At 47.7% G+C, this 25,417-nt stretch overlaps 1 protein-coding gene across 2 annotated transcripts in view; it reads right to left on the reverse strand.

Annotated features, from left to right (window-relative positions):
- The window catches only part of FGD5 (FYVE, RhoGEF and PH domain containing 5), a 109,081-nt gene that overhangs the window by 6,605 nt on the left and 77,059 nt on the right, over positions 1-25,417 (reverse strand). The window contains exons 6-18 of one of the 2 annotated variants that reach the window (XM_081160537.1): positions 20,661-20,821; positions 20,244-20,400; positions 19,557-19,644; positions 17,870-17,920; positions 17,219-17,277; positions 14,235-14,306; positions 13,164-13,232; positions 8,886-8,969; positions 6,702-6,781; positions 4,443-4,542; positions 3,934-4,071; positions 3,347-3,476; positions 2,396-2,526 (exon numbers count right to left, since the gene is read on the reverse strand). In XM_081160537.1, the coding sequence (XP_081016663.1) occupies positions 2,396-2,526; positions 3,347-3,476; positions 3,934-4,071; positions 4,443-4,542; positions 6,702-6,781; positions 8,886-8,969; positions 13,164-13,232; positions 14,235-14,306; positions 17,219-17,277; positions 17,870-17,920; positions 19,557-19,644; positions 20,244-20,400; positions 20,661-20,821 (1,320 nt within the window). The remainder of the gene's footprint in view (positions 1-2,395; positions 2,527-3,346; positions 3,477-3,933; positions 4,072-4,442; positions 4,543-6,701; positions 6,782-8,885; positions 8,970-13,163; positions 13,233-14,234; positions 14,307-17,218; positions 17,278-17,869; positions 17,921-19,556; positions 19,645-20,243; positions 20,401-20,660; positions 20,822-25,417) is intronic. The other variant, XM_081160538.1, reaches the window with a different exon arrangement.

Below are 25,417 nucleotides of genomic sequence, written 5' to 3' on the forward strand. Positions count from 1 at the left end.
TGTGGGGGTTAAGAACACAGGCTTGGAGTAATACCAATCTAGGGTTCCAATCCAGGTGCTACCAGTTTGTAGACGGGTAATGTCGTGCAATTTATTCCCTTCCTCTAAGTCTCAGTTTCCATGCCAGTTAAACTGAAATTAAATAACACAAGACAGGTGACCTACCTAACAGGTACAATGACAGACCCACAGTAAGTGCTCCATAAATATTAATCTTACTATTAGAGCAAGGCGGCCAGGTTTAGAAATAATTTCATTTGATTTTCTCATTTTACAGATGGGGAAACTGAGGCTCAGAGGAATGGAGAGATCCATCAAAGGTCAAATCCCTATTAAGTTGAAGAAATATACTCTAATCTCTCAGCAAATACTCCAGAGGTCAACAAACTTTAGTGTAGGGAAAGGAAGCTAGGACCAGCTCTGGCTATTTTGAGCAGCACAGGAAAGAAACCTGCCTGCCACAGATCCAGGACTTTGCACACTAGACACTGGCTCCCCCCACACACACTTGCTGTGCTGAAACATCTCACAGAGCGAGAAAGTCAGCATGGACAGAACATGACAGGGGAAACCAATTCTGCAACTTCTCTTTCTGACAGAAGCTTGGGAGGCAACATTTCTGCAGACTTTCTCATGGGGAGCAAGTCTTACTGGTGAGGTGGAGCTCCTGGGAGAGGGCAGCAAGAGACTGGGGCTCATTTCTCCTGGGGAGATCCCACTGACTGCAGTCTTTGCTGGATAATAAAAAGGTTGTAACTTTGGACAAAAAGTACCAAAGGGCTGGCTGGGGCAGATCCACATGGCAACAGGTCAGAGCAGCCTGACACTAGAAGGGTAAGAGCAGTGGTTCTCAAACTCTGCCCCCATGGAACACTCAGGTTTGATGAACATGACTCATGTACATGTAGACCACCAGCACAGTGGGAGTGACAGGGAAAGCTTTTTTTTTAAAATCCTCACCCAAGGATATTTTTTCCATTGCTTTTCAGAGACAGTAGAAGGGAGAGAGAGAGAGAGACAAACATCGATGTAAGAGAGACACATCGACTGGTCACTTCCTGCACGTGCCCCAACCAGGTCCGGGGATCAAGCCTACAACTGAGGCATGTGCCCTTGGTCAGAATCAAACTGGACACCCTACAGCCCGAGGGCCGATGCTCTAATCACTGAGCCAAACCTGCTAGGGCAAGGGCAAGCTTTTCTTGATTTGTGGAAAGGGACTGGTTAAATAAATGATATGACAACCATACGATGAAAACGTGAGATTTATATGTCTGAGCAAAAGGGAAATAATATCTAAGAGAAATTAAGTGAAAATTCAGTATAATATGTTATCTTTTGGGTAAAAAGGGGGATCTACAAATGTACATCTTCATTATGTAGATACATTTTTTGCAAGGATCCATGAAAAACTTGACAGTGGTTACCCCTGGGGTAAGTAGGACTGAAGGAGTTCAGAGATGAAGAGAAACTCACTTTCATCAGATGTTCTTTTGTGCTTTTTTTGAAAAAAAAATTTTTTTAAATTTATCTTTATTGTTGAAAGTATTACAGATGTCTCCCTTTTCCCCCCATTGACCCCTTTGAAATTTTTTTTTACCAAGTATGTGTTATTCCCAAGATTTTTAATATGCAGAAGGAATTAAGTTAATGGACAGAACTATATCCATTAAAGTGTTTCATCCCCTAACACTTTTAAACCCTTGCCACCTGCTACCTGATAATGAATATTAATGAAAAAAACTGGAAACAGCTGATCACACTTCTTTCAAAGTCTTGAATATTCACAAGCACACATTTATTTGTGATTGTGATTAGAATTTAGACATATAAGTCTGGTCCCATTTGCAGGATGGAATTGAGTTTAGCCAATTCTGAGGTTTCCAGCAAAGAGCGCCAGAGCTTCCAGGGGGCTCACCACCTGAGCCTGTTTGGGACCCCCAAGGTGAGAGGATGGTACAGCTCAGAGGACCTGCCGTGGGAGAGCTAAGCCAGGGCTGTAGCTGCTTTAGTTGGAAAAAACCAGTAGTCTGTGCAGTACCCTTGGGTACCAGGTCTATGTTATGGGGCAGGAGAGAAAGAAAGTAGAAAAGAGCAAGTTGGACAAGAGAGGCAGAGAGAAAGATGAGAAAGACATCTTCTAGCACCATCTACAACCATTCTGGGTCCTGCACTCTGCCACCAAGCAGGCATCTTCTCAGTCATGCCAGGAGACAGGCACTTCCCTTATTAGTGGTGTGTCAGTCCTTAGAAACAGAATGTGTCCCACTAGGGGTCCTCTTTCTCCCAAAGAGCCCCGTCAGACTGGGGGAGGGGGTCTGACACTGTTCACAGAGGAGGACAATGAACTATCCAAATCCCAAGGGGCCCACGCAGGCAACCCCACCTGCCTTACCTCGGTCAGGGCCGAGGGGACTTTCTTCTGCTTCTTGAAGGTCGAGGGGTTGATGCTATGGAAGACGGACGAGAAGGTACTGCTCGAGAAGCGGTGGGAGGACAGAGGAAAGCTCATGCTCACTGGCCGCTCTGTAACCAAGACAAATTATGGGAAAGGGAGGTAAGTGTCCACATGGACAGGCACGCCAATTCTTTGCAATGCCTATTCCTGTAAATCAGAGTTCCAGTCCTTTCCAAGATGGAAACCAGCCTCACCGTGGGGTTTAAGGGTGACCAGAAAAATGGGCACACTTCCTTCTGCTGACACAAAGGCCCTGGAGCAGGGAGGGAAGGCTTCTCCTGGATGCTGGCCATCCCCTCTCCAGGTACCCAGGAGGCTGGGGCTGGGCTGTCCACTCTGATGGCCTTGGTGGTCCAGAGAACTGTTTGGTTTTAGGCCCACGATACACTTGCTCTCCCTCCAGTCCAACCCTACTTGGGCAAAGCCTGTCCCCTGAACACAGTCTCTCAAGAGCCAACTCAGCTTCCTCAGGCGCCTTTACCGGCGCCTTAGCCCTTCCCTGACCCACAACTCTGTTATCCATCTCACAATCCTTATCCCAAAAAGGGCCCACAGAACACAGGCCTACAAAGCATTCTCGAAAAGAGGCTGCTATGGCAAAGTAAATGTAAGCACCCCACTTACTGTCCCCATTACTGAGAGGCACTGACCCAGTGCTTCTCAAACTTAGCTGCCCATAGAACCCTTCTTCTGGGAGCACCTATCAATTTTCCTTGGAACCAGCATTTTTGGAAATGTTGCCCCAGGTGTGAGTTTAAACCCCTAGTTCCTCCTCGAGGGCTGCTTTTGTCTGAGCCTCCTGGGAAAGTGGTTTCAGGTACCAACCACAGGCCAGGGAGAAACCACATGGGCCAAATGGAAGAAAGGTAAGGGTGGTCCCCAGGTTACCTCTCATCAGGCCTGGGATGTCCCCGCCCCTCTTCTTTAGCTCCCCGTAGCAGCCATCGCAGACCTTGGCCATCCGGTCCTTGAGGTACTTCAGAGGGTACTTGTTTCTCGAACAGTTCCGGCACACAATCTGCAGACCCAGTTGGGGATGCATGTTGGAGTGGTTCTCATCATCTCAGTGCATGCTTAGGGCCAGCATCCTCTCCCCTCTGCCTACCTGCCCCCACCTCCTCCAGGGACTGTGCTAGGTTGTCCTGCTTTTCCAGTGCAGCTGCATAGCTGTGCATGTGCTTATCTCTTTTTCTGATGAGCCCTTAACCACAACAGATACTTTTTTTTTTTTTTACAAGACAATAACCACGTATGCTAAGATTTTCTTTGGGGAGCATGGTGGTTTGTGGAAGGGGCCTGGAATTTGGCACCATGGTCTGAGGATATTAGTTAAGTGGGCATTAACAATCCCTACCTAGAAGAGTTGGTGTGAACACACCCAGCTCTGGGCCTGCATGCAACAGCTGCTAGGTACTCCTGAATCCCCACCCCACGCCACCCGAATGCACACACTCCCCCACAACCGGGTGACTCACCTTGCCACAGGCGTGGCAGTGATGACGCCTCAGGGTGAGGGAGAAATCACAGCCACAGTTCATGCACATCATAACATGTGTGACAGGCACCAGAGTGGGGGGTCTCTCCCCCAGGCTGACCCCCAACCTCTCTCGTATCTAGAGCAATGGAATGGGGCCAAGCAGTATGGTCAGAAGATGGGCTCGATGGGTGCCCACTTTCCAGTATGGGGTGTGTATGTGTGTGGGACAGGGTGGATTCTAATTCTATAACCTCCCCCTCCCCACATCGTATCCTCCAGGAAGCTGATCTTGGGTTAGGAAAAGAGCCAACTGGAGGTATTGTGCTCCAGGCTGGGGTTGCACAGTGATTGCCCTGAGCCAGTAGGAATATGGTAGGAGAGGTGGGAGGAGAAGGAGGAGCCAGTATCCTGATGCAAAGAGCTGTAAGTCTTCCTGGGTGTGTGGCCCACCCAGGGAAACCAGGGCTGCGTGGCTGGTGTCAGGTGGGTCCTAGGGCCTCCACTTACCTCCACGCTGTGGTGGAAGGCAGCCAGAGCCTGGGCCTTGTAGTCCTCAGGGAGGGCTCTGCTCAGACAGCTATGCCACTCGTCCCGCTCTGCACAGGAACTGTGGACACAAGCTGGAGTTAGCGAGGGTGCAAGAGGGAACTAAGTCCAGGGAGGTCCCCTGCCCCCCCCCCCATGCCTGAGCCTCTTGGCATCTGAAATCCCACCAGCAAGCCAGATAGGCTCAGGTTTGCACTTCAGCAGGGTGGCCAGGGCACCCCCAGGCCACTTCTTCACCTGCAACATGGGAGTGTCAACATTCTTCCTCTAACTCCTGGGGCTTTTGTGGGAATGAACTGACACATGGGATGTAGATGGACTTTGTCAATGGCAAAGCAAGGGGTATTACAGAGGCTCTAAGGGGTCCACACTTCAGGAGGGATGAGTGAATAGGGGGTAGGGGGAGAAGAGTAGACAGAAGCTGGCATAAGCCAAGGTTCCAGTCTCTCCAACTGTCCCCACAGTTTTCCACATCACTTCCTAGGCACTCATTCATCCAAAAGCTGACTTCCCACATCCCTGTCCGGTGCCTGGAAGTTTTCCTGTGTGGTGGTGACAGCCAGACTGGGCTGTGAGCTGCCTAATTCTCACAGGAACCACTAGGTGTCGCTCCCATCCTGCACTAAGTATGCAGCCTCAGCCAGAAAAAGACAACAGTTTGGTCTGGGAGGGAGGAAGGGTGGCGGCCAGCCAGATGCCATGTCCCTAAAATGAGATGTATGGTCCCACTGTCCCTGGAAGATTCAGTGTGAAGTATCTGGGTTAGCAGGAAGGTGACCATCCTGTCAGTGACAGTGGCTCCTTGAGTCCACTGGCCAAAGGGCAGTGCCCCTGCCTGAGAGAGAGAGGCAGCACCACCTGAAGGGCTGAGCCTGTCCTGTTACCACCCTCACCTGATGGTTGGGTGAACAGAAACCACACCCGGGGTCTCCCCAGGTCTCTGATTTTACCTAGAGATGAAGGGAGAAGAGGTCATGGAACCCCACAGGCATCACCTCCTCCAGGAAGCTTCCCCTCACTCCTCCAGATGGGGTCACTGCTTGGAATTCCCCCTCAGGCAGTAGTAGTAGTGGAAAAGCACTCTGGGTCACACAGTCCTGCGTCTGAACACCAGTTCTGCCTCACATGGGCTGTGTGACCCCTCTCTACGCCTCAACTCCCCAAGCATGGAAGGAGCTGCAAGGCCCACCTTCAAGGATGGTGATGAGGGTCAGAGGAGGGCTTGAGACCCAGCAGGTGCCCAATGCAGGTTACTCTTGTCATCATCACTATTAATTCTTACAGCAGTTATGTTCTGTATTGTAACCAGTTCACAACTCCTACCCAGAATGTGGGGTCCCCCCCATCCTGAGCAAATCAAGGCTTAAATCGTTTGTGTCCTCAGCAGAGAACCTGGCACTGAGGAGCGGCTAATAAACGCATCTATGAGACAGCATGTGGGTCAGTGTGTGCACATCCCATGTCACACCAGAACCTCCACCCCACACAAACGGCACTGCTGACAACCCTAGGTCATGCACTACCTGACAGGGAAGGCACCCAAGCCTTGGGAACCCTGTCCTGCCTCTACCATGCCCAGTGCAGCCCTGGCAGGAGCCACACCTCCCTGGTTTCTGAGCTTGAGCTGGCCTTGCCTGGAAAGCAGGGTGGGGGGTGCAGGAGGTGGAGCTTTTTCACTGCCTAAAGCCAGTGAGGAAGGACCCCTGGGCAGCCTGAGGGCTTGGAGAAAAACAGAGGGTTCTGAGAGAAAGGCCAAACCCCAAACCAGGGAAAGCTAGATGATGAATGCTCACTTGTTATCCTTTCTCTCCAGACATGAAGCCTAAAAGCAGGAACTTTATGAAATAGGCGCACAATGCATTCTTTACTCACCTTAACTTTTCATGTTGCTATAAAGACCCAATAATCTGTAGAGCTTTACAACCATAAGATATTGTTATTGTTATATTTTAAGAAAAAGGGCTCTAGAAACCCCTGAAGTTCTATGTAAAATTTTATGTACATGTACATTTTTTGGGGGGGAGCCAGTTTTATCAGATTCTCAAAGTGGCCTATGATCCAAAAATGATTAAGAAACACTGAAAAAGAAAAAGTCCTTTGATCCAAAGGATACCAAAATAAAACCAAAGACACATCCAACATTTGTTATTCCAAACTTTCCCAACTGGAAAACTCTGTCGTTTTATCCCCCAGGCCTTCCCTCCTTCCTCTTCTTCATACCTTGCAGACAGAGTCAGGCAGGATTCAGAAGTCTCAATCTTTAGGGCATAGGGCACTTTCTCCATCACAGGGCGGCTGACCTGGAAACCAACAGAGGCACCCTCAGGGCAGGGGCATGAAGGGGCAACCATAGACTAGATTCTTCCTCTGGTCCTGCCACTGCCCCTCTCTAAGCCTGAGTTTCCTCAGATGCTCTCAGAGACATGGCAGATGCTCTGTGTGTGTATACGTGGCGGGGGGGGGGGGGGGGCTGCCAACTCCAGCTCTGATTCCATGGTCCTTGGCCACTGACTACCCCAGGAAGGCCTTGGAGCTTCCCTCTTAGGGCCCAGCCTCCTGCTGCACAATTACCTGCTCAGTGACCACTCTCTCCCATTCTGTTGGACTCCTCAGTGGAACCTTTGGTTCAAAAAGAGAACAAACCTCCCTACTGAGAAAGGTGCTTCCTTCTTCCCCTTTCTCTTGTAAAGACCTTCCAGGACCTAGAGAGACCCCCACAATGCCTCTTCCAGCTCTCCTCCCCAGCTTCACCTCCCGCTCCATTCTCCCATCTCAGTGTTCCCCTCTCTCACTCCACTGTTAGAACTAACTTCCTAAAGCCTCCTGCCCATTAAGCCCTCCCAGAATCCCCATTAGCTCCCAGCCATCCTTGCATCTGGGAGAAGTTACACTGAGCTAGGCCACACATGACCAGGACTCCTTCCTTCCTGTCTCTCCGCCCTTACCCACGAGACTCTCCAGCTGGGCTAGCATCTCTCTTACATTTGTTTAAAAAATATCTGCCATTTGAACAAATATTTGCACCCCAAGTTTATAGAAGCATTATTTACCATAGTCAAAAGGTGGAAGCAACCCAAGTGTACACATCCATGGGTGAACAGACAAACAAAATGTGGAATATTATTCAGACATAAAAAGGAAGGAAATTCCGACACATGCCACAACATGGATGAACCCTGAGGACATAATGCCAAGCGAAGCAAACCACTTACAAAAGACACATACTGTGTGATTCCACTTCCATGAAGTGCCTAGAGAAGGAACCCTCATGTACTATTGGTAGGTTTATCAACTGGTGCAGCCACTATGGAAAACAGTATGGAGATTCTTAAAAAAATTAAGAGTAAAACTACCATATAATCCAGCTATTCCACTTCATTTCCTTTATCCAAAGAAAATGAAAACACTAATTCAAAAAAATACATGCACTTCTATGTTCACTGCAACATTATTTACAATAGCCAAGTACAGGAACAACCTAGTGTCCATTGATAGATGAATGAATAAAGAAGATGTGGTGCATATATATAATGGAATATTACTCAGCCATAAAAAAGAATGAAATCTTGCCATTTGTGACAACATGAATGGACCTTGAAGGTATAATGCTAATAAGCCAGGAGGAGAAAGACAAATAATGTATGATTTCACTCTATGTGGAATCAAAAGACAAACAAACAAAAAACTCAGATACAAAGGAAAGACTGGTAATTACCAAAGGATAAGGGGGTTGGGGGGGGAGACAAAAGAGTAAAGGAGGTCAACTGTATGGTAATGGATAGTAACCAGACTTTTAAGGGTGATCACTTTGTAGTGTATACAGATGTTAAGCTATAATGTTGTAAACCTGAAACTTATATAATAAAAACTTAATATATTAAAAAAATCAGAGAGAGAGAAAGTGGAGGGGAATGGGGAGTTAGTGTTTGATGGGCACAAAGTTTCAGTTTGGGAATAAGAATGGTGGTAATGGTTGCATAACCAAGTACAGTGAATGTACTTAATGCCACTGAACTGTATACTTAAAAATGATTAAAATGGTAATTTTTATGTATATTTTACCACAATTTAAAAAATTTACCAAACACCTACTTCCTCCCTCCAAGCCTTTGCTTACACATTTCTCTCCTCCTAAAATACCCTTCCCCATCTGTCTACATGTTATCCACTCTTAGGGACTCAGCTCCCTTCCTCCAGGAAGCCCTCCCTCACCATCCCTCTCTGCCCTCTCCCCCTCACTCACCTCTATCTATAGCATAATCCTGCTGTAACCCACAACATAACACTGTTCCTCAGGCTCCCTCTGCCCAGCTGGTCTGTGAGCTCCTAGAAGAAGGATTATTGTTCCCTCCTCACCTGGGGTCTCCTCTGCCTACCCCAGGGTGCCTAGCATTAGGCATTTACCTTCATACTGGCCACTGCCAACGTGTTCTTCAGCCGGTACTTCCCATCCTTCTGGGGATACGTGTACAGGAGCATGTCACTCATCTGGGAAGGAAGAAACCCCGTCAGACATGTCTCGGCCCCAGAAGGCTGTGCTGGGCTCCTGTCCTGGAGGATCACTGAGCACTGGGTACACAGGCATCCTGCATTCCCCAGTGACCCGCACAAGAGAGCAAAACCACCATGGGCTAAAACGTGAGCCCTTTCCCCACAGTTCCACTCCTAGGTAAATACTCAAGAGGTATTTACCACAAAAAGTCAAGTACAAGGGTGTGCACAGAGGCATTATTCATAATAGCCAAATAGTGGAAACAACCCAGCTATCAACAGATGAATGGATGAACAAACTGTGGTGCATCTATACTGTGGAATACCACACAGCCATCAAAAGGAACAAACCGATGATATACACAATGACACGGATTAAGTTCAAAACATGCTGATTGAAAGAAGCCAGACAGAGAGAAATCACTGCTTGATAACATTTATATGAAGTTCCAGAACAGGCAAAACTAATCTGTAGGAAAGAAATCAGGCCAGTGGTTGCTTGGGGCAGGGTAGGGAAAGTGACTGCTAAGGGGCACAGGGAAACTTTCTGGAGGGCTGGAAATGTTCTATATTCTGACACAGGTGGTGGTTACATGATGGTATAGATTTGCTAATATACACTGGCATATACACTTAAGATTGAAGCATCTTACTCTATATAAATTAAGTCTCTATAAAGCATAGTTAGGGAAAGAAAGGTGGGAGGAAGGGAGGTCCTTGAGGATAGGGAGCTGGTGGGTCCTGTTCACTGCTGTACCTCCAGTGACATAATAGGTGCTCAATTAATATCTGTTGAATGACCAACTAAAGCTCCCCACCCCCGTGCAAGGCAGACAGGAAGAAACATAATGAAAGTCACTTCACCTTCTTAGGGGAGAGTGTTTCTGGTTGGCTAAAAGGTTTACAGTTTGAAAAGATGACATCACACTCCAGGTGGCCGGTGGGCTGTCAGTTCTGACCCTGTTCTGTAGCTGCTGTGTGCTCATGGACAAGCTGTTTCCCTCTCTGAGCCTCAGCTTCCTTACCTGTGAAGTTGGGGCAATCTCTGCCCCCTAACTCATTATGAACGCTGAGAGAGAATGGCCCTAAGTGAGCCCTCTATGCATGGGAGCCAATATAAACTAGGGGTGTTTGAACACTGAAAAGGACACGGCATCTAAGATCTGAACCAGGGTTAGAACTCAGTGTTAACAACTCCTTTCTCTGCGGACAGAATCTGCTGAAGGCACAGAATGGATGAGTTTTCCTGCCACCAGTTCTTCTTGGGACCCCAATGACCCAGCCAGAGCTGTGCGAGAGACATGACCAAGACACTGAACTGCTGTGTGACTTCAGGCAAACCCTTCCTGTCTGTGGGCCTCATTGTCTCTAACTGAAGCTGGAGTAGAACAGGGCCAGCAAACATTTTTGCAATGGGCTAGATAGTAAATATTTAAGTCTCTAAGGGCTAGGTGGTCTCTGTGACACTATTCAACTCACCTGTTGTAGTCCCAAAGCAGCCATAGACAGAAGAAACTGAAGCACAGATCATCTAGATAGCCTGCCTAAGGTAACAAAGCTCACAGGTGGCAGAGCAGGGGTGGTAAATAAATGAGTGTGCCTCTAGTGTGTTCAGGGGTGGTGTATTGGGGGTGGCCACACAGTGAGTCCTGGATCCATCTGGGGACAGTGACCAAACCCTGTACAGAGCCTCATTCATTAGCTTACTCTGAGGGACCTGCCTGTGAAATTCATCATAGTAGACCCAGCCTTTTCTGGCTGCCCCTTGAGTACCTGCTGCTATGGCAACTGCCATTAGCACCCTGAGGTTTTACTGACGGGTTCAGGACCAGACTGCCTCCTAATTGCCCATGGTTCTCCTTTCCTCTTCAAAGCGTGTGTTTTACAGCCCCAATTTGGAGGAAGAGAAATTCTTCATGGAGGAGAAAGGGGGGATTTCTCACAATAAGGAGCGTCCAGTGGGCAGCCCCACCCACCACTTAGGGCTGGATGGGATGTGGGGGCCACGGTGGAAACCTCTCCACAGCATCACTGAAAATCCTATGTGTCAGTGGGCAGATGCCCTGACTTTATTCTGCAGTTAAGATTATTTTATGAAACTGGAACCTTATGAGGAACAATTGTTCCTTCAGTGTGTTTGCTCCCTGGCTCAAGAATCTGTCTGTCCATCCTCCTGCCATCTATCCCTCCAGGAAATATTACTAACACCTACTCAGTAGGTCCTGTGTGTGTGTGTGTGTGTGTGTGTGTGTGTGTGTGTGTGTGTGTGAGAGAGAGAGAGAGAGAGAGAGAGAGAGAGAGAGAGAGAGAGAGAAGGGGACCTGGGTTCAGGCTTGGGGTGGGGTGGGCTTGTGGACTAACAATGAGAGGGAACGAGAGAGACCCAGGTTAGTCATCATCATGATTGAGTGAGAGGGAGGCTATGAAGAAGGGTCAATTAGATACTGGAGGGAACATGGGGGAGGGAAAGAGGGAAAGAGAAGTGGGAGGGGGAGGGTGAAAGGTAGGGGTAGGGAAGGAGTGAGGGAGAAAAGCAGACTGGGGAAGACCAGGACACTGCGTCTGTGCCTGGCATTCGAAGCCCTGTGAGAGGTACATGGTCAGAGAAGCTGGCCAGATGGGGAACCAAGACAGAGGAACCCCCTCTGCTCTAGTGATTGCTTCATGCACTCCCCTCATTTACAGGAGGAACTATTCCCCTCATTGTCAAGAGAAGGACACCGAAGCTCAGAGAAGTAACAGGACCTGCCATGGGTTGCACAGCCAATAAGTCAGAGCTGGGATGTGAATCCAGTCTGTCTGACTCCAAAGCCAGTGCTCCTCATGACCACTATGGATGCCTCCCTTTTTCACCCTAGAGAAGAAAGGCCTTGGGAGATCTAGTCTTGAGCTGCTCTGGGGGAGAGGGAGCTGATGATCTGTAGCTCTGGGAAGAAGGAGGGCCTATGTCCCATGGGATAATTGTCCAAGGGAAGGGGGAAAACTGTTATCAAACAGCTGCTTCTATGGGCCTCATTTAATTCTCAAAACTGCCTGGTATTTCCACTTTCCTTGTTGGAAACTGAGGCTCAGACATGTTTGTGATCTGTCTAAGGGCTACAGAGGGGTTAAGTGTCAGATCAGTATCTACCAGCTCAGTCTTCCTCATTACCACACAGATGTCCAAAATTCAAGGGTATGGATGTCTTCTCACTAGAGTTTTCAAATATTTAGACTATAACATGGAACAAGAGATGGCTTCCCCCACTGAACTCCAAGATCCACAATAGGGCAGGAGCCACATCTATATACCCTGTACAGGTCTTGGCACACAGAAGAGACGAATAAGGAGTTGTAGAATGAATGAATGTCACAATACGCAGTGAGCTCCCCGTCACCAGAGGTATATGCAGAGTTCAAAGACCTACCCAGAGAAAGGAACTCAAGCATCTGTGGGGACTTTAAGACCCATTTGAGAACTCAAGCTATCTGCTGAATTTTCCACTCTGAACTAGCCACTGTGTGGCACTCAGATCTCTTTCAAAGTTCCCGCTGGGGTTTTAATCTCTTGCCTGTAGCCAAATATCTCACTGCAGCACAAACCAGCCAGAGTGAGGGGTTCTCATGGGGGGCAGGTAAAAGATGGTTGGTAGGAGGGACAAAGAGCTGCTTGTAGCTTAGTAACTGAGATTGATGTTATTATACCATAGGCCCGGACATTCCCTGGTATTCTAGATTGTGGCTGTAAATCACCCAAAATGCTACATTATATTCTGTCTTGTGCATGGTGGAGAAAGTGTTGGACTGGGGGTGCAGCTCTTGTTCCCTCTGGGTTTCTGCCACCAACTTGCTGGGAGATCTGGCCAAGTCAAGTCTCTTTTCTGGATCTGTTTTCTCATGCATTAGATAAAGCAGTTGGACATTTATTCCTGGTTTTAGGATGTTTAAGATGAGGACATGGGTAATTAAATTTTGGCACCATTCCATTCAAAATCATTGAAATAATAAATGAGTGATGGGCTGTGGTTCCCAAGGGTTAAATGAGCTCTCAGCTTTCTGGGAAAGCTCAGCTACACAGAATGATCCTCATCCCACAGATTCAGCTCTGTTCTAATCTTCTCCTCTGCCTTCCAACTGTCCTTGAATCCTGGTCCTGGAAAATTTCACAGAATTTGACAGTCCCAGGGTTTGGTTTGGGGGCCAAGTACTTACCAGGAACAGGTGCCGGGGGCGTCTGTTTTTCCCTGTTACTTTCATCAGTGTCCCTTCCTTCAGAAACTCCTGTGGGAAGAGAAGCAGGTCTTGGTGGTCAGGCTGATGCCCTTGACTGCCCTAGAGAATTGTGTGGGGGAGAGGCCCTTGAATGGGAAACTTAAATTATGATGCTTCCTGGAGGACCAGAGAGAAGCTCATGGGGGAATTGCCAGCTTAAGAGAGATGCTCTATGTATGTTATAGCAGCTCTGGAGACAGACCTCTTGGCCTCTCAGGGGCATTCCACCTTGAGTTACACCAAGCCCCAGACACTGTCCTAGCCACAGAGTGGTCCAAACAATGACTCTCACCCTGGTTTGCTGCCACAGGAGTTCATCTAGAAAAAGCCTCTGAAGGTTTGCTAAAATAGCTGCAGACCTGTGAACAGTAGCTATATCACCCTTAATTCTGGAGGATACAAATAGGTGCTTAATAAATATTTACTGAACTGATGACCCGGGTCAAAATGTTAAGAGTGATTTTATAGAATCTCAGACCAGTGACATCTTTGCTAATTTTGAATAAAATCTGAGCACAATCTCTCATTTCTTCGTCTCATGTCCTTCATGGACTGTAACAGGTAATGGACACATTTTTTTTCACTATTTTTGAGCTGAGTTTTATGTTTTCCATTTGTAAGCTTAAAAGTGGCTAAATCTGTCTCTTGAAAAATGTTATTTTGAAGATGCTTTGTTGGGGCTCTTGAGAGATGGTTTTTCTGATTTCCCAGCAATGCTGGACTAAACTAAAAATACTTGGTATCGCTTCTTCTCAGACATAAAGAGAACCAGAGGGAACACTGAATCCAAATGGCACTGTTTCTTTAAAGGCCCTGAGAGTGGAAAACCCCAGGGGATGCAGTCCATGGGCCCTGTGAGCCCAGCCCAGCCCTCCCTCCTCCTCGGGTAAACAGCACCTGCAGCCAGGCCTGTCTGGGGCCAGCTCAGCCGAACAATGGGGCTTATCAGAGCCTCGCCCGCCTGCTGCCAGTACGCCCTCTGCCCCTGCCCATGGTGGTGGTGGCACTCACCCTTCCTGGCTGGAGGAGATCCCCTTGGCCCCGAACGCTATGTTCAATGTGGACAAGCTTCTGAAGGTTTTCCTGTGGGTGGGAGCAGGGCATGGGGCAGATGGTCAGGACCCCTTCAAGGGATCTTATCTCCTCTGTAAGGGGTGGCATTGATTCTGCTTCAGAAGAGGAAAATGGAGCCCAGAAGGACCTTGCCCAAAATGTGACCTCTTGTCCGGGGCAGGATTGTGACCTGAGCCCGGGTCTGCAGGATGCTGTGTGTGGACTGCCCAGAATCAGGCTAGTCCTTCTGGGTCTGACACCACCATCTTTCTGCACACTATGGCAACGGTCTCTGAGCCTTGCTTTGCCATCCGACACACCTGTTTGTCTCTGGGTCACTGCTCCTACTCTAAGCCTGTGTCCTCCATAAGACCTGAAGCATCCAGACTTCAGTAACCCAGAGATGACAGATGCCCAAGGCCAGGCTGTCTCTTTGGGCTAACAGCCCAGGGTGAGGCCTCTGAGGCACAATAACCAAGACTTTTTCACCACCTGGGGAGAAAATGGGTGTGTGCTCCTTGAAGAAAAGTAAGTGTGCCTGAAAGTCCTATCAGTCCCTCACTGGGTCATCTACAATATGTAAAGTGACACACCTTTACCCCGTAATACTAGAAAAAACAAGCACCTGACCTCTTGAACCTCACACAGGGTCAGGTTCTAAAGTCAACTAATGAGGTGAAAGTTGTGTGTAGAGAAATTGCCTTGAAAAGGGCTTTACGCTGTCCATAGTTTGGGGAATAAAATTCTCCACATTAGAAATGTTTAATAGTTGCTCCATTTCCACTTATGATGTAGAGGCGGGCCTGCACGAGAACAATGCCCCCACCCCAACAGTGAGGAAAAAAAACAGATAATCTACAAAATCATAACTCTTTTTATGCTTATTGGCGAGCTGAAGTCACAAGGCAACCAACTGTGGAGAAACCTGACAAACACTACCTCAGCCAGGTGATCAGTGTCAACATCAACTCATTGATCATGTTGCTAGTATGTACCCTTCCTACGGTTTGATGAAAGTGATGCTTTATTTCCTTGATCTCCTTCTCCCCAAATCATAAACCCAGTCTAATCATGAGAAGAATATTCTGAATTCCAAAGGAGGGACACATTACAAGAGAGGGACATCCTACAATATACATGACTAGTAATTCTCAAATCGTCAAGGACATCAAAAGCAGGGAAAGTCTGTGAAACTGTCACAATCAAGAGAAGACTAAGGAGACGAGATGACTAAATAAAATACGATATCCTGGATAGGGATCTGGAACAAGACATTAGGCAAAAAATAAGGAAATCTGAATGAACTATGGTCCTTAGTTAATAACACGTTATCAATATTAACTCTTTAATGTAACAAATGCATCCTATTAATAGTTAATAATAGATAAACTGTGTGTGGGATGCATGGAAACTCTTTGTGTTATCTTCTCAATTTTTTCCTGTAAATTTAAAATTGTTCTAAAAAACAAAATCTATTCAGAAATAGAATGGTGTTTCCAGGCTCTGGGGGGTGGGGGGATTGAGAAGTTAGTGTTTAATGGGTACAGAGTTGGAGACGGTGAAAAAGTTCTGGAGACGGGTGGTAATGATGGTTGCACAGCAATGTGAATGTACTTAATGCCACTGAACTGTGTGGTTAAAAACGGTTAGAATAGCAAATTTTTTGTTATATGTATTCTACCTCAGTGAAAGATTTATAAAAAATAAGGTCTATTAAAAACCATGAAGGTGAAAACGGTCGAGTGCATACTCGTACACGTCTCCTCACTCTCTTCTGGAGGGAGATATTTCACGTCTATGCTGTGGAGAAGAGGGCAATCAATGGATAATTTGATTTCAAGTCTCAAAAGCCTAACCTTGTAACCGGATGTCTGATTTTTCTCCTAGGGAACCTCCTGGGGCGTGGTCTGAGTATCTGCAGGTAGAGTCAGATGCATTCACCTTCTCATCAGTCCTTGAAGGAGCTGTCGTTGCTGACAAACCCAGTGCCATTTCCAAGCCCCTATGCTTACACTGAGTTAGACACCTCATGGCTGGGGTAATAAAAAAAGAAAACCCCAAATGTAGGAAGCAGAGAAAAATGTACCCTACGTAAGTTTATGTGTATCCCGTGAGAAGTAGGTTGCATGTTGAATACGGATGCGTGTTCATGCAAGAGTATGTGTGAGGTTGCAGGTGATGTGCACAAGGAAGTCTGGCCTGGTGGTTAAGGCAGGCTAGAGTTCAAGCACAGTCTTTTAAAAAAATAGTGCTGGAACAATCAGGTACTCATAAGCAAAAGCATGAATCTTATCCATACCTCATACCATACGTAAATATCAACTCAAAATGGATGAAGAGACCTAAAGGTAAAATACAAAACTAGAAAACTTCTGAAACAAAACCATAGGAAAAAAACCTTTGTAACCTTGAGGGAGACAAAGATTTCTTAGATATAACATTAAAGTCACGATCCATAAAAGAAAAAAACCAATAAAGTGGGCTTTTCATTAAAATTAAGAACTTCTGGTCTTCCAGGGACACGGTTAAGAGAATGAAAAGACATGCCACCGGCTGGGAGAAAATATTAGTAAATCACATATGCAATAAAGTACTGAAAGAAGGCAAACACAAAAGACCATATACTGAATAATTCTATTTTATGAAATTCTAGAAAATGAAAACTAATCTACAGTGACAGAGAGCAGACCAGTGGTTGCCTGGGGGTAGGGGATAAGGGATTTTAAAGGGGTACAAGGAAACTTTTTGGGGTCATGGATATGTTCAGCATTGTAATTACGGAGATGGTTTCACAGGTACAAGCAAACATCAAATCTGATTTAACTGTACATTTTAGTCATGTGCAATTTATAGTACATAAGTTGTACTTCAAGGCAGACCTGGGCATGGTGGAGGCGGTCCTGACCTGTACCCCACAGAAGGAGCCTAGAGGCTAGACTTACCCCTTGCTCCATGCTGTCGTTGGCGTGGTCTGTGACTTTGGAGATGAGGGACAGTGCGCCTGAGGAGGAAAGCAGAGAGATAGCTGGGCTTGCTGGGGAGGGCCAGTCTAGTTGCCACCATCCTCGCCTCTTCCCTGTCTTCTCCTCTCCCCACTCCACCTCCCAAGATCACTGCATTTGCAGGGTCTTCTAAGTAGGTAGCATCAATTTTTCCAATGGCTAGGTCAAATCACAGGCCCAACCCTAGCTTTACCACTACTGTCTAAGTGACCTTAACAGTGATTTGACCACTTTGTGCCCCAGTTCCCCTGGCTGTAAAATGAGTATATAAAAATAGGGATTTCCCTGGCAGGTCATATGGACAGCCACATAGAATTGGGAGGAAAGAGGGACACGGGTGAGTGTTTCAGACATGGCACTACCTCCTATCACCAAATTCTGTTAACCCCTTCTCCTCTGACTGGACAACAGCCCATCCCGGGGAGTCCTGTGTTGAGGTGAAGAGGGGGTCTCAGAAGCCCTGGAGGCGTCACATCAGTGCACCCCCAGCTGGTAGGTAGAGGACTATGTCCTGGGCCTAAAACTGATCTAGAGTCCAGATCTGGGGCAAAACAGGGCTGTGTTCCCTCTCTGGGTTCATGCTGGACTTACCCTGTGTGTTATCATACTCAGCTGAGTCCGGGGAAAGATTATTTAAATAGTCTGCAGGCAGAACAAGAGCCAGGAGTCAGTTTGCCCCAGTGAGGCCAGCCCCTCCTGTCCACAACAGGAGCCCCTCTCTCTCCAGAGATGGGAGAAAAATTTTCAGAAGAATGGGGTGTCCACCCTGTCACCCCTGTTAGCCCCATCACAACACCATACTACCACAAAACCAGGCCTCCAGGGCTGCCACCAGCACCACTGCCACCACGGCTGGTCATTCTCTCATGGGCAACTGCTGTGTGCCTGACTTGATGCTATGCCTTCAAGATATGGACACAAACAAGGTGAGACCCTGCCTTCAAGAAGCACACATCTGGGGGAGACAGACATGACCATCAACACAGTAGAGAGTGATATGTTAATGTTTTAACACATTCATATCCACAAAGCTCTACACAGGCTGGCCTCATTCCAGCTACCTCTCTCTGTCACTCATTCATTCTGGCAATGATGGCCTTTTGCTATTTCTTGAACATGCCAAGCTTGTTTTTACCCCAGGGCCTTTGCACTCAGTAGTCCCTCTACCTGGTATTTCTTCTTCCAGATCTTCATGGGGCTCATGTCCTCACTTCACAGAGATCTCTGGAATGTTACCTCCTCAGAGTGGTCTTTCCTGAGTGCGGTATCTAATCAGAGCTCTGTTCCCCTGCTTTATTTTTCTTCAGCCCTCTTATCACTGACATATAATATTTGTATTTCCTTATTTGTTTGTTAGAGTATAAGCTCTATGGTGTCATAAAGTTTGGCTATTTAATTCACTGCTCTATCTCTGGGATTTAGCACAGGGCCTGGGACATAGTGCATGCTCAATAAATATCTGTTGAATTAGATGACTGAATTCTGTCTCCTGGCCATAATGTACATTTCTTACAGTCTTGGTCATTACCTGGAATTACATGCATATCTCTACGTGTGTCTATCTCCCCCACTGGAATGTCAGTTGCCCAGGCTTTGTCTATTTGACAAGCAGTTGGGTAAATGGGTCTGGAGCTCTGGACAGCGTGTGTGTTTTTGGCAGGTGGAGGTAGGAAAGGGGATGACATTTCCTGAAGGAAAGAGGACCTAAGACTGAGCCCCAAGAAACACACACATTTATGGGACAGTGGAAGAAGAAAGGTTGTCAACAGAGATGATGGAGTAGTCAGAGAGAGGCAGAGGAGAGAACATGTCACAGAGGTCCCAGGATGAAAGGGCTTAAGAAGCAGGAGGTGGTAGTGACAAAGCCACAGAGAGGGCCAGAAGGTCCCAGACAGAAAATGTCCACTGATTCTGCCACAAGGAGGGCTTTGGTGATAAGAACAGCTTTAGGAAAACCAGCCACCCAATGAGACAGAGAGGAAATGAAGAATGGGGGAAAAGTGTGAGTTTGTGTTTAGGATGGGAGAGGTGGGAGGAAGGCACAAAAGGTGGCCACTGAAGTGAGGCTTCCAAGGTGGCAGCAGAGGGCCCAAAGCTCAGCTGGAGAGAAGGTGGCCCCTCTGGAGGCCGGAACTGAGAGCAATCCTCCCCCACCCATTCTTGCCAAAGGCGGGTAGAGAGGTTATTATCACACATCTTCCCATCATCATCCCCACCCCTCCTCAGGGGCTTTCCCTCCCTACAGCCTCAGTGCACTTTGACCTCCCATGGGGCCCACCTGTGAGGAGCACTTGGTACTGGAAGAGGCGCTGAACCACCCGCAGGAGCCTGTGCTTCACGTTCTGGCCGCCTCCTTGCTGACTCTGCTGCTTCCAAGAGACAGGGACGACAAAACTCCATCAGGGACCCCGGCCTTAGGGCACTGAGCTCAGGCATCCCACCTGCACTGTCCTATCTACACCTCTTCCTGGCCAAATTGAGCTTCCACCATCTCTAAAACCAGTTTCCCCTCCTTCAGGAAGGCCTCCCAGATGAGCACCACCCCACTGTGACAGATCATTCCTCAGGTTCACAGTCTGTGCTACACTCAGTAATATGCCTCTCATAGTCCCAGCTGTACATCTACTGTTAGTAAAAGAATAAAGCCCCACATTTTTCTGCCCAATAACTGGATCCTCAGTTGGTGGCCATTTGTTGGTCACGCAAATGGCTGGGGTTCCACCTTGCTTTGTGCTTTTTTACTGGGACAGGAGAAGGGCCACTGAAACCCTCCCAGTGACTGAGGCTCACTGAGTTGTCATCAATTGCCCAACAGGGGATCTTCTGGGTTCTTCCTCCTGCTGGGTCACCCTCTCCTCCCCAGCTGCAGACTGACCAAGAAGCCCCACTGATTTGCTTTCAGCCATACCCACCACTCCCACCCCTGTATCCTTAGAGCAGGTTCTCAGAGGATCAAGGGACCCACCTCAAATTCACGGACAGCAGCTGCCAGCCGGGGAGAATGGAGGCAGTTCTCAGCGAGCAGACTTAGATACCTGTCAAACTGCAGGATGTGGGCGGCGTGGTGGTCAAACTCCTGCTCCCGAGCCAGGAAGACATCGGCCACCTTCTGCTGGCCCTCCCTGCAGCCAGGAGGGGGACAAGACAGAAAGAACTCAGCCCTGTGACCAGCACAGTGGTAGACAGTGAGCTGGAGTCACATCCTTGGTGAGGACGCCAGCTTGACCTTCCCACACTTGTTTTACTTTGGGCATATGACCACACACCTCTGTATCTCAACTTCCACATGTCAAATGGTAACACCATTTCACGTGGTGGGGTTTCTAAACCCTTAACCCCCTAGGGCAACAGAAGTAGGGGCAGGAGTCTGGGGACTGCTCACCAGTGCAGCAGCCTCTCTCCCAGCTCCTCCAGGATCCCCTGATGAAGGTCGAGGATGGCTGGGAGTTCACTCAGGCCACGCCTCAGCTCCTCCCTGGCCAATGTGTCCTTGCCCTCTTGGTCCATTTCATCCAAGGTCCTCAAAACAGCTCCATGGAAATCCTGAAACCCCAAAGGCCTGTTACCCATGGGTTGATAGGACTGAGCACATGCTCCCTGGCAGTTTACTTATAGCTTTGGAGACCTGGCCTACAGATGGACAGCTGGGACCTTAAGCCAGTGAGTGCCTCAGACTCCAGTGTTCTCATCTGTAAAACTGATAACACACACCTGTCATCACAGGTAACCGAAACCCAAAGAACACCTTAAACAACTCTTGGCACAGAGTAGGGCTTAAAGCGGGTTCATTCCACCCCCTGTGTGGAAACTTGGGCGCATGTTCTTCTTTTACAAGGTGGGTGAGAAGTTAGGCAATTCCTTCTCTGAAGAAATATAAAGCTCTTCTTGACAATGAACCATCTTTGAAGTGGTTCATGCACTGTGTTATTTCAAAACAAAGTCTTAAGAAGTCATAGGCATCCACTCCATGGTATACCAAGCAGTCACTAAAAATGAAGCAGATAGTGACTACGTAAAATATACATGTCCTGGTGCTAAGAAATCAAGAAGAGATACAAAGTTGTCTTCCCACCTGAACACAGTTGTGTAAAAAATGAACAAAGGAAAAAGCTAAAAGGAAATGGAATGAAATGGAAACAGTGGCTGTGTCAGGGGTACAGAATGAGGAATAATTTTTTTCTTGTCTCTGTTTTCTAAAATTTATGTATCATGATTAATTACTTTAAATATTAATAAACATTAAAATGATAAAGAATGCAAAACTTTTTTCTCACAACAAAAATATTTTATCTTTACATACAACTGCTTTTGCATGAGGCCCAGGTCTGCAGCTTTAAATACATGGGATATCCTGAAACAAACTTGAATTGTGGAGCAATGCACATCAGGAAAACCTCAGCATTAGGGGTCATGTGGTCCAGCCTAAATCAGAAAGGTCAAATCTCCTTTACAACATTTAGGAAGGATGATCATGCTGCCTTTTTCGATTGCATCCCTGACGGGGAACTCATTACTGAGCAAGATAATTAATTCCGTTGCTGAACAGGTCTTCATCACTAGAAAGGTCTCTATACAGAGATCTAAAAGGGGAAAGTGCCTGAGAGGATGGGCAGCCCTTCCTCCAAGAAGTCTTTCTGGTCTTCTCCCAGGCTAAAAAGGGGTACAGGAGAAGGGGAGATCTAGTGGTGACAGGAGAAGACTAGAAAAAAGGGCAGGGAGATGGGATAGGAGCAGAGAGAGGGTAAGGTGGGAAGAGAGAAAGAAAATAAATGAGAAAACAGAGAGAGAGAAAGGGCAGGAGGAGACTGAGGGAGAGAGAGAGGGAGGGTAGAAGGGAGGGACTGACAGAGAGAGTGAGACAGGGAACATGAAAGGCAGGAGATTCATGCCCTCCAATGTCTATAAAGAGGCTGCCTGTGGTGTCATACAGGATAGCAGATGTGGAGGTTACAAAGGTCTCACTTCCTGAACACCTCATCCTGTCCTGCGCTGACCTCCTGCTGCTGCAACCTGCTCTGCCGGGAATTGCTGGGAGGACAAGGGGAGGGCAGCCCACCCTGGCTTGTAGTCCCGAAGAGGGAAGATGAGCTGGTTCCTGCGGAGGCTGGCCTGCCTCAGCCCCAGACTGGTATAGCTGGAAGGTCTTGGGAAACCTCTAGCCCCATCACTAAGGTCAGAAACTCTTGCGGCTGAGTCTTGAATAGATTATCTGGGCTAAAGGCATGTGTGTCCTTAAGTGGAGGTCACACGCTTGAACTATAATTAGAGATGAATCTCATTGTATCTGAGCTACCAAAGCCCTTCCTGAAAGCATGTTTCAGAGGGCAGAGAAAGTGTGATTTACAAGAGGGCAGCAGGGTAGGGAGGGCAGCTAGAGGGAGGTGGTGTTTAGTTCTTGGCTCTGGGACACAGGATCATTCTGAACCTGGAAGGAAGGTTTCTCTGCTGATCTGGGAACAAGAGGACCCACCCACTCTTTCCTATGAATCTCCATGTTTTAGGACCCAGTCTCCAGCCCAGCAGAGTCTTCTCAGCCCTGGCATCCCAGAGAAAGAAAGAAAATGTCCTGATGAGGACAATAACCCCTCTTGCTTGGGCAATAACTTTCAACATATTCTCTCATTGGCCGGGTACAAGCCCAGCTATAGCATAAGAGTAGTTGAATGATTGTGGGCAAGCTGTAACCTATCCAAACCTCAGTTTCCTCACCTGTAAAATGGGGATAACTGGAGAGCATGAAGCTGCTGGGAGCTCATCCTGATGTTTAAAACTGTAAAGTGCTGTCCATGAGGCAGTTATGATTATATTTTACTGATGACATCTTCAGAGCAAGACCATATCTGTTTTGTTTCCTGCTGTTTCTTAGGCCAGCAGGGTATGTGACAGAGAAGGAGAGTTATAATGCTTGCTAACTGATGGACTGCAAAAAAGGAGAGTGAGTCATGCAGAAGCCAAGATCAGAATCCGGTCACCCTGATGCCCAGACCCAGAGCACCACAAAAAGGGGGTGGGCAGGGATAGGCAGAGAAGGACAAGCAAAGACAAGACTGACGGCTGCATTTGCATCATACTCCAGGGAGCTTCAATATTAACTGCTCTGCAAGCTGGTTTCTTGTCTGTAATTAATTCTCACTAAATTGACTCAGTCCCAATGGGCAGGATGGCCATCATCAACGTGACTCATTTAAAAAACTGGAGCATAATCAGAATTGCCACAAACATCCGTTCTTAAAACTCATGCATCAGCTGGAAGCACCGAGTGCCAGCCGCACCATCCATCACTCCCTGAAAGGTTTCTGCTCTCTCAGTAGTTCTGGCCACCATTGCAGCTGGGGGTCCTGGCATTCATCTCACAGGCAGGAAGACGGTAGAAGATATCTGGCCCTCGTCCCCTTACTCATTCAACAAATATAATGAATGCCTGCTCTGTACCAAGACTTGAGGAGAGAGTGGGAGCAAGAGAGATGCAGTCTGTCCTCAAAGAGTTTGTAATCTGGGGGAAAATAAATGAGTAAAAAGGTAATTTCAACACAGGGCAGTACGTGTTGTGATGGGGAAAAGCATAGGGGCTATGGCAGTCCATAAGAGGCAGACCTGGCTTAGCTCTGGGAAGGCCGACCATGGAGGCAACACTTACACTGAGACAAGAGAGGAAATGTTCCAGGTAGAGGGGACAGCACGTGCAAAGACCCTGAGGTGGAAGAGGAACTGAGGAGTTGAGTATGGCTTGGGTGCAGTGTGTGGGTATATGTACCCTTGAAAGAAGTGCACAGGACTGGAACATGATGATGCTGGAAAGTCAGGCAGGGGACCCATCCTACATGGCCCTGCAGCCTTTTCAAGGGACTTGATTTCCATCCTAGGGTGATGGGGAGCCACTGAATAGTGCTAAGCAGCACAGCAATGTGGCCAGACATCTGTCTTAGAAAGTTCACTTTGTGTGGAAAAACTGGAGGTGGCCAGAATGGGAGCGAGACCAGTGAGGCAACCATTCTAGGAGAGCAGGAGAGAGTTCAGAACTTGAGACTGGACCAAAGTCTGGCCATGGGGACAGAGAGGGTGGATGGACTAGAGACAATAAGGAGGAAGAACTGGCTGATTCTCTGATTGGGCCTAATGCCTGCAGGGTCCAATCCAAACCCCTCCAGGCACCTGAGGGCTTCCTGATCTAATCCACCTTCTCACCATACTCACTTCCCCAGCTCTTCATGGAGTCCCTGCTCCAACTTTAGAGGACTCTAGAGAAGACAAATGAATCCTTATCTACCTAGATAGTTGCCTATGTGTGACCCAGGGCAAGTCACTTCATCTCCATGGGCCTCAATTTCCCTCTCTGTAAAATGGGAATACAAGTACCTTCTTCACAGGTACCTTGTGCAGACTGCTTTCTGTCATGGTTTAGGATTATTTCCTTCTGTGCCTTCCTTCTCCTTAGACTGAGTACTAGTTATTTCTGTATCCCCAGAACCCAGCCTAGGGATGGTACTTAGCAAATAACAACAGCTGACATTTACTGAAGACACACGCCATGCGAGCCATTGTCTGCTCAACATTGTACATTTATTTTTTCCTTTCATCCTCACAGCAAGCCTATCACTTTGGCATTATTATTATTTCCATTTTACCAATAAAGGAATTAGGCCCAGAGAAATTAAGTAATTTGCCCAAGGCCACCAAGATGGCAAAAATATGAGCCCAAGTCAGCCTGACCCCAAAGCCCTAGCTCTTCCCATTGCACCACACCAATTCCTCATTCTATTGATGGCCCAGACAGGGGAGTGACTTGCTCAGGTCAAGGAGGGGAACTGAAACCCAGATTTCCAGAATCCTGGCCAGGGCTCTCTGCTGAACCTTGGAGACCCTGGGGCAGCCTGGTGGAGAGGCCCAAGTGTGAAGACCATCTCTCTGCCTTTGGAGCCCTGACAAGTCTCCCAGAACTCACAGTGCTCTCAGGAACACCAGGCTTGCTTTCAGTAGAAGAGGAGAACCTCACATTCAAAGGCCTTGTCCCCTGAACACTTTCCCCTTCTCCAAAGCCACTACTGAGGTTTCTGGGTGACACAGCATCCCTAATCTCTGGGCTGAACAGTTAGTGGGTAGCCAGTATGTCCTTGCAAGTGGTCAAACTACTGATGTCAC

Source organism: Miniopterus schreibersii (genome assembly GCF_964146895.1).
Source record: "Miniopterus schreibersii genome assembly, chromosome: 15".
Taxonomy (NCBI): domain Eukaryota; kingdom Metazoa; phylum Chordata; class Mammalia; order Chiroptera; family Miniopteridae; genus Miniopterus; species Miniopterus schreibersii.